General features: G+C 43.0%; 1 protein-coding gene across 1 annotated transcript; it reads left to right on the top strand.

The window, feature by feature from the left end:
* Positions 1-2,252: 2,252 nt before the first annotated feature.
* On the top strand, positions 2,253-6,349 carry lrrc32 (leucine rich repeat containing 32). The gene is given in 4 exon segments (XM_056737482.1): positions 2,253-2,411; positions 2,715-2,805; positions 3,823-4,840; positions 4,843-6,349. Coding segments are annotated over 3 exon segments (1,953 nt in total). The 5' UTR covers positions 2,253-2,411; positions 2,715-2,718; the 3' UTR covers positions 5,691-6,349.
* The last annotated feature ends 3,194 nt before the right edge of the window (positions 6,350-9,543 follow it).

The following is a 9,543-nucleotide window of genomic DNA, read 5'->3' as shown; positions in this document are numbered from 1 at the left end:
ACAGACGGCAGGATTCACGAGCCCACGTTTGCACAATTGCCACGATTTTCAGTGTTTACAGTATAGTGTTTTTTCTATTTTTATTTTTTGCTTTCTCTGAATTCATGTTACTGCAATGTACAATATTGAGTAGGCCTATTTCCTTTTCTGGTTGTTTGAAAATGTGCCTCCTGAAAATATGTCTTCTGAATAAACAGAGAAAATCAAAGACTGCAGTGTTTTATATAAAGTAAACTAGTGTGTTCCCCCTGATCTGAAAGTGTATGTATATGATGCAAGTATGTGTCATTTTGTCATCAGAGTAACATTTTGACAAAGGAATGTTAGGTTTTGATAGTAGAGCTTCAATTTGACACAGATGTGAATGGTATATTTCCCAGTGTTGTGTCATGTTTACTTGTGTGTAGAGTTTTGGCAAAATCAGCGATGTTAGCAAAATGTGATCAAGCAACGGGCAAAAACTGTAAAGCCCTGCACCCCTAACCTTACCCTAAACTTTATGAATAAAAAAACGTTTAAGCCTGAAATCAATTTTATTGAATACAAACGCGAGAGTAGAACCTCAGCCTCTTGTGTCACACTTCACAAATGACACCTTACGACACTGCACTTAAGAACTGCGCTTTTACAGCTAACGAGAACTCTGCAAAGCGTGTGTCTGTATAAAAGGTGTTTTATTGTGTGAGGACTGCGCACTACGAGAGCGCGTCTGTAGACTGCGTCACAAATGATGACCTGGAGTAACTTTGACTAAGGTGAAGACAGGTGATAAAGGACAGGTTAGGCGGAAAGCCCTAATATGGAAATGGACTGGGTGTGTTTTATGCAAATGGCTAAACTCATTTAGAATATCTAGATTCACTAACATTAGAATGAGGTTATGAGAGTACGCACGTGTTGTGAATTAGGCGGAACGTTTTCGTGGGAGGTTCAAATGTGCGTATAAATACGACAAATCTGCGCAATTATTAGTGAATGAGACCCACTGTTCCAAATGAAGTCATTCTCACACGGTCTCTATTCCTATCACATCATGTCTCTTTCAGTTTTTCATTCGCTCGACGCCCCGCGGCTATGCATGAATGTGATACGCATGTTATGACAGAGAAGACTGGACGAGTTCACTGATATTTCACGCGTGTCTGCTGTTATCCACGTGTCGTGTCGAAAGAACTTGTCCAGATGTTAGCATAGCTGTCAGCCTCTGTTTAGAGAAATGAAGAAAAGTTTGGTCTTGTTTCAATAAAAAACATGATAAAATCAACTTTTATTACTCAATGTAGTTGCGTTCTTAACTTTAAATATAATTGTTGCTTATCTGAAATAAAACCTTAAATAATAAACCTCGATGACGTATGCAGATTTCATAACTTTCGAAATGCGAAGCCCTTAATTTCGGACGCACCTCCTGCAAGTTGCGCGCGCGTGTCATGCCGAATCCCTCGCGACAGGTGGAGACAAACACCACGCGCACAGCTCTGACGCATCAGGTGACTGAATCACACAAAACACATATAGAAACAAACATGTATGATACAAGAAATAATAAACGAATAACATGAACTTGTTGTTTTCCTGAAATGAACTGATGTTTATTGTGACTTTGTAAATATATGTTTATTTTCGTAAACACGCATCTATGACAACGGGGGACGCGAACACTCATCTATCTGAGCGTTTTACTTTTAAACGCGTTACCGCTGCGTGCGTCCAGCAGTTGTCGAAAGCGTTCTGTGTGATGTGATGGACCTGTGGAGTAACTGTTAGGCAAAAGGAAAAGTTTTCCTGCTCAAATCCAGCATGACGACGGGAAAATCCCGGAATAACCCCGATATAAAAATAACAACGATCTTTATCAGCGGGACGCATCGCGGCGGTGATTTCAGATGAAGATGAGACGCGCCGCACGTCATACTGTAAGTCAACATGTAATCTTCCATATGACTGTATCAGCTGAGTTTACATGACTGTAGTTTACCAGAGTTTCCGCCACAGTGACAGAGAATCAAACACGATGATCGTGAACATTTCACTCAAACTCTGTTCAAGTCACTTTTCATTTGAAGCAGAACGTGCGATGTTGTAGCTCAATGACGTCACTACTGTAGATGTGTTCTTATAACTGTTATGAAGTAGTAAAGTTAAAAAGTCTTCATCTATAAAGTGAGGTAGGAGAGTGTGAAGGAGAGGGCGAGTGAGGGGGAGAGGGAGGGAGGGAGGGAGAGAGAGAGAGAGAGAGAGAGAGGGGTCAGAGCTGTCCAATCCCACACAAGGCTCGAGCTAAGAAGGAAAAAACAAGCGAACATTGCAGGATATTCTCACAGGATGTGTACGAGAGCAGAGAGAGAAAGAGAGAGAGACATGTGAGTGTGTGTGGAGCACAGAAGAGCTCATGAAGAGATTCAACTGAGGTAAGACTCTGTACCTGTCATGTGATGATTGTGAAGATGAGCTGTGATGGATCTGTTCATATTTCTGCTGTAACACACACTCACACGCACGCACACAGTCTGAGGATGTTTGACTTATATGACGAGTATCAGAGAAGAAAACATCAGTGACGTCAAAGAAACATTGACACGACAGTTTCCACCGCTTCACACACTGAGGAGAGAGAGAGTGTAGTTTGACTGATGATGATGATGTCATGATCATAATAATGATGATGATGATGTGAATGTGTTTTGTGCTCATTGATGTCTGGGTCTCTTCAGCACTATGGATGTCCGTGTCTGGATCGTGGTGCTCATGGTAACGCCTGTCGCTCTCTTCAGACGTCCAGCAGAACTTTCTCTCTGTCATGTGGTGAGTAAACACATCTTCTGTCTTCTCACAGAGATCTCAGTGTGTTTCTCCTCGACAGCAGTGAGATGAAATGGATATTGAGACACATTGAGATCTGCTCCTCAGGTGTTCCTCGTGAATAATCTCAGAAAAGATGAGACCTGTCATCAGACGTCAAGAGATCTCAATGTGAACTCGATTATTTCTCAACAACTCTTTTCACAGCCGAAATCATCTGGACTACTTTCACCCACTTTCACAACAACTGACGACACATCTGTGTGGAGTTTGTGGCATAAGAAACATTTGAAACACTTGTAAAACAAATGTGAAACCATGCAAAACCTGAAATCATCTGTAATGTAATCATATATGTAGTGTGTAACAGTATATAAATGCGGATGGTGTGTGTGCGTCCTGGTTTTCATCACTGTGTGAGGACCTAACTTCAATGTCATTATCAAGGGTCCATATGATGGAAAACAGCTTATAAATCATACAGAAGGATGTTTATTGAAAATGTAAGAATGCAGAAGGGTTTGTGTGATCGTTGGGTTTATGTGTTGGGTCAGTGGATAAAATATATCATGAGACTGATACAGTATAAAATCAATGGAATGTCCCCATAAAACAGGGACATCGGTGTGTGTGTGTGTGTGTGATGACGACACCAGGGGAAGTGTGTACAGGATGAAATAGATTAGTGTCCTTCCTCGCTCAACTCTGATGAAGACGGAAACAGAGGGTTAGTCCAAGGCACCAGGGGAAAATTCTCTAATACAGAGTTATTTAAAGAGTATAAATACTGTGTGTGTGTGTGCACTGATAACTTACCTATTTAAAAATAGGTCCCAAGAGTTGATTATTTTGTAATGTTCCAGGAAACAGAAGCGTTGTGATGTCATGACTAATGTTCAGCAGACGTCATTACGCGTGTAGACATCATGTGTGACTAAAGATCCTCTGTAGAACACAGCACAAGCTGAGGAGTTCTGAGGAATGCATAATAATGCTCTTCTATTTTCCTGTTGTCTTCAGCTCCAGAAAGATGCCGACTGCAGTCATCTGAACCTCAGAAACATCCCCAAACATCTTCCCTCCGGCATCCTCACGCTGGACCTGTCCCAGAACCGTCTCCAGAACCTGACGGATGACTCTCTCCTGTCTTACACCGCCATCCATCATCTCAAGCTTCACGCCAATCAGATCCAGTTCATTCAGCCGGGCGTCTTCAGAGACATGAGTCATCTGCGTGTGCTGGATCTGTCCAGGAACTCTCTGGATGTTTACGGCGCTCTGAAGACACACGTGGGGCCGCTTCCGTCCGTACACAGTCTGGATCTGTCGGGAAACGGCCTCTTCACCCACATGAGCGACTACTTTCTGAGAGACGCTCCGGCGCTCACCAACCTGTCGTTGAACGGGAACAGCATCACCAAAATCAGCAGGGACACGTTCAATGGATCTCAGGCCTTACGAAACATTGACTTGCATAACAACGTCATCATTGAGATCGAAGAAGGCGCCTTTGAGTCCTTGAGCAATCTCTCCGAACTCGATTTGTCCGTGAACTCCGTTTCTTGCATCGTGGACTTTAACCTCTTCCAGCTCAAGACGTTAAACTTGAGCAGAAACAGCATGAGCAGCTTCCAGACCATCGATTCTGACCGGGACTTTGAGCTGCTGGATCTGGACCTGAGGGAAAACAAAATCCTGGATTTCCCTGTCCTTCCCCGGAACAACAGACTGGTGTTCCTGGACCTGTCACGAAATCTCTTGAGGAGCGTGAACTGCTCGGGTCCTGTGGACGAGCTGGAGAACCCAAAGGACAGTTCTATCTGCGGCGGTAAACGGCATCAAGATCTTCCGAGGCTGATGTACTTAGACTTGAGTTACAATCAGCTGAAAAGCCTTCCGTCCTCTTTCTTCAGCAGCACGAAAGCTCTGGAAACCCTAAATGTCAGCAACAACTGTTTGCAGAGCTTCAGGGTGACGGCGGACGGGCCGCTGAACTCTCTCAGAACGCTGGACGTCAGCTTCAATAACCTCCAGGATCTCGAGTTGAGGAGGAGACGCTGACGGCGCTGGAGGTTCTGCACCTGCAGGGGAACTCTCTCCGTGTGTTGGACGCCAACATCTTCTCCAGACTGCCCAGTATCCACACCCTCCACCTCCAGCAGAATCGTCTGAGCATCTGCCCTGCCGCAGACGGCTGCGTCTCGCTCGCGTCCCTCCCCACCTTACGCTATCTCTACCTGTCAGAGAACGTGCTCTCGTCCGTCCCGCGGGAAGCCTTCAGTGGCAGCCCGCTCCTCATCCTGGATCTGTCTCTGAACCCCGGCATGGAGATAGACGCCGGCGCTCTTTCGGGTCTGGAGACCTCTCTCGGCCGGCTGTGTCTGAGAGGAAACGAGCTCAGAACGCTGGCCGTAGACTTCACCCTCTTCAGCAACCTGAAGTCATTGGATCTGTCGGTGAACCGGTTTACGGCTTTGTCTCTGTGGAGCGGGGACTCTTCCGTGGAGTCTCTGAACCTGCAGAGTAACAGTCTGGTGACGCTTGCGCCCGCCACCGTGTCGGCTCTGCAGAAAGCGCTCAAGACTTTATACGTGGGCTCGAACCCGCTGAGCTGCTGCGGAAACCCGCACCTCCTCACTTTACTGCAGCGGGACGGGGTGTCAGTGCCCGACATCGCCGCCGCGACCTGCTGGTACAGCAAAGACTCACAGAACACTGAGCTCAGCGTGAGCGCCGTACGGGCTGAGCATTGCGCGTCTGCCGATGGGAACGTGTTGCTGATCAGCGTGCTTGTCTTATTGGTGTTGGGACTGACGGTGCTGTCGACCGTCATCTTCAAAGTCTGTCACTCCAGACGACACGCGTTCAACAGAGGAATCAGAGCTTGAACAGAAGAGGGAAAAGAAACCAAAATACTCTCGCCTGACTGCGGTGGGTTTCGGTATGGAATGTGTGGGTGCTCGGGAAGGACAAAACTATGTGAAAACGCACAACCTTGTGGGTGTGATCACATCTGATTGAACCGGAGGGATGAAGGTTTACCACATAAAGACACACAACAGACAAATGTAGCAGAAACACATATGAAGGACATGATGATGATGATATAACACTAGCTCATCTCCACACGGTTATAAATCTGCATCACAGAAGGTTGTTTTTTGTATTGTGTGTCTTGTTTTCCTCTGAACACACACCCACCGCATGCGTGTTTGATCAGTCTGTCTGTTTTTAGATGTTTCCAGTCTTTGACCCTGACTGATGTCTATATGGGGTGATGTACACAAGCGGCTGATAAAGATAGTCAGGAGAGTCCACACACATCATCACGGCTGATATTAATAGTGTTTTTATTTCACAGACTGTTAACACTGTAATAACAGCAGCTTCCTCCTGTCAATCATCTTCTGCTTTTCTACACCACACACACGTCATCAGAACGCTACATGAAGGAATTATTACCCATCGACTGCTATATATACATATACAGTACATATATAAATATATTTATGAAGTACTTATTTTGATAAATAAAAGATCTACCTGATGTGTCTTCTGTGTCCTTTAACTGCTGCTCAGAACTGTGAAGAGAGAAGAATATTATCAACACATGTACGGCTTTAATTTACACGAGCACATGAGGGTATTTACACAAGTTTACGTAAAGTGACTGTTCAAACAAAGAAGGTGAAGCACAAAAGATCAACATTCTTCAAAATATCTTCTTTGGTGTTCTGCAGAAGAAAGAAAGTGACCTGACACGAAATGAACAATGAAATAATTTTCTGTAACACTTTCCTTGAAGCATGTCTGTAAAATGCATTATAATTCTTCATAATGTGTGTTGTAATGCATTATATGTAGTTGTAAAGAAGTATAACCAATTTAAAATGTGAAGTGTTATAATGTATTAACTGTAATAACAATTATTTATAAGACATTACAATGCTTTAAAACTACTTTTATAATGAATTATAAATACATAGTTTGAGGAAAGTGTTACCCAATTTTTTGTTTTAATTTAAAATTGTGTGTGTGTGTCTGTGAGAGAGAGAGACATTGTGTGTGTGTGTGTGTGTGTGTGTGTGTGTGTGTGTGTGTGTGATTAGCTGGCAGAGAGGAAGTCAATGCCATCAGTTGTGTCCAAACAGGAAGCAGTCACAGGAAAAGCAACACATGGAACGTTGAGTTCTTTCCGTTTGTTTTCCTGCAGGAGGCGGGTGGGAGTGTGTTAGAGGGTCTGTGGATTTCTCTCAAAGTTTACATTCAAAAAACATCACGTCATACTGTTTGGTTTCCACTTAAAACTTTTAGTTTTTTGCTATTGTTCATTTCGTAAAACTGCCTCTAGATTCACATGTGACTCGAGTTAGTCTCTAAAACATAGACACATGACAGATGAGATCTCTAATGTTTCAGTGATTTCTGAAAGACAACGAGATGAAATGGAAAGAAAAGAAAGTCTCAGATATTTCTCTTGAGAACAAGAGTGATGAGAGTTTGAGAAGAGATGTCATTAATGTGTCAAACTGAGCTCAGATTCGTCTCGTCTGTCAATCAAAAGTCAATATGATTGAAGATCTCAATAACAACTTCTGCACATTGACTCAAATCAGATGATTTCACCTCTACATTCATTTACACCTCCACTTCTGTCTCACTTGATTCTCTTTTTATTTCTCCTGAACCATTTTAGGAGAAACATCTAAGACTGAGTTGAGACTTAAATGAAACCCAACGGAGAACTCCATCAAATGTTGTAATTTGTGAAACCAGAGAGCAATAACATGATGTGTTTGTGTCGTGCTCAGCTGTGAACATCAGTGTGTGTATGATGATGGTGTGTTACATTAAACTGTAATGTCAGTTTGTGATGAAGTTTGTTGGTCTGAAGAGGAAGAAGTGTACAGTGTGTATTTATAGTGCACTAAACTCTTTGATTCTTCCTGATGTAAAGACACAAATCAGGTTTTATTGTGTATGTGAATGATGTATTTACAGTAAGAGTGTTATTTATATAATTACTGTAAATCCTGTAAGATGTGTTGAAGATTCTTGTTGTTACATGAAGCTGTAATTACCACAGACACACGGAACACATTCACATGTTTCAAGAGCGTCTTTGTCTCCCTGGATTCTATAAAACAATAGCAGCATTTATATCACATCACACACTTATAAGTGAACGTCTCAGCTGGGTGTGTGTGTCTGTGTCAGTCCGTGTGTGCGTGTGTGTGTGTGTGTGTGTGTGTACATCCTCACAGGTCCAGTTTAACATCTGTGTGTTTATCAGAATGGCTCCGGTCAGGTATGTAGACTGAGCTTCATCGGATACAAGCATCTGTAACGGATCACACACAGTTCTAAACTACACAGAAGGTTCTTACAAAACATCACGCTGCTTTCTGACATATGACATGAACACGGGGATCATACACACAATGTTAATCAGAGCAACACATTAAAAACACACCATAACAACATGTTCTTGATTGATTCGAGGTTTAAATGAGGGCCGACCTGTTGAACAAGCTGAGCAGAAGACTGAGAGCCGCTAGACCAGATGAAATAGTTTAGAATGTGCTAATGGGTTTTCATCAAATGTTAGAGATGTCTTGATCGAACTTCCGTTGACATTTCTCATCAGTTGGATTGTGTTGTCTCACATCAGTAATGTTTTTGTAAAGTACACTTTTAAAAACAACTGAACTATCCTAATGTAACTAAGGCCTAGTCCTAATTTAAACTAATCCCTGTCCGGGAAACCACCTATGTGTAAGCTTACAGATACTGACACAGAATTTGACCAACGCAGAGGGAACACAAACACTGATCAGATGTGAGTTATATCATAACATTCTTATTATCATTTGCCTAATGTATGACCGTACATAAAGACTGGAAAATATTGATTCTGTAATAAATCCTGAAGCGTCCTATCGTGTCTGGAGCAGTCAAACACTGGACTGAAGAAGTCTTGTGTGAATCACATCAGTGAACTTCATCTCATGAACATATAAACAAATCACGATGTTTGTTTGTACACCGGAAATCTGGATGAGTGCCCTTCCTCCACCCGTCTGTCTGGATCACCCACACACACACACACACACACACACATGTATGTGAGTCACGTCCGTGCTCTCTCACATTAGGTTCTGTGTTCAATCTGAGTCGAGTGCAGGTCTGATAAGCGTCTGATGCATCTGTAATGTTAAAAGAAACGCTGGATGTGATTGTGTGTGTGTGTGTGTGTGTTTTTGAATCAAACAGAATTCATTTTTTTATGAAAATGTAAAAGAGCAGAAAGTGTTGTGTGATTGTGAGGTTTAGGGGAAGGGAATTTGATATACAGCGTGTATATTGCGTGTGTGTGTGTGTGCGTGTGTGTCTGTCATGTTTAATGAAACACTGGACGTCTCTCCTGCATGGGGTGTGTGTGCATGCGTGCGTGCGTGTGTGTGTGTGTGTGTGTGCGTGTGTGTCTGTCATGTTTAATGAAACACTGGACGTCTCTCCTGCAGGTTATTTGATTCTGAAGATGAACAGAGAGAAGGTGAAGAAGAAGAGCTCAGGAAAGCTTTCACTTGACAACAGCTCAGAGGCAAACAAACACTTCAGACACACAAACACTCTCTCACAATATTCATGTCTTTGTGTCACTCATGACCTGAAGGCCTGAAACTCAAATTCTCTAAACATCAACAAAGAAGCTCACAATGACTGCTGAAGCTTTTCTTC

This window comes from Triplophysa dalaica, chromosome 22 (assembly GCF_015846415.1).
Source record: "Triplophysa dalaica isolate WHDGS20190420 chromosome 22, ASM1584641v1, whole genome shotgun sequence".
NCBI classification, from domain to species: domain Eukaryota; kingdom Metazoa; phylum Chordata; class Actinopteri; order Cypriniformes; family Nemacheilidae; genus Triplophysa; species Triplophysa dalaica.
The sequence above is the reverse complement of the archived record's forward strand: the minus strand, read 5'-3'. Positions and strand labels throughout refer to the sequence as shown.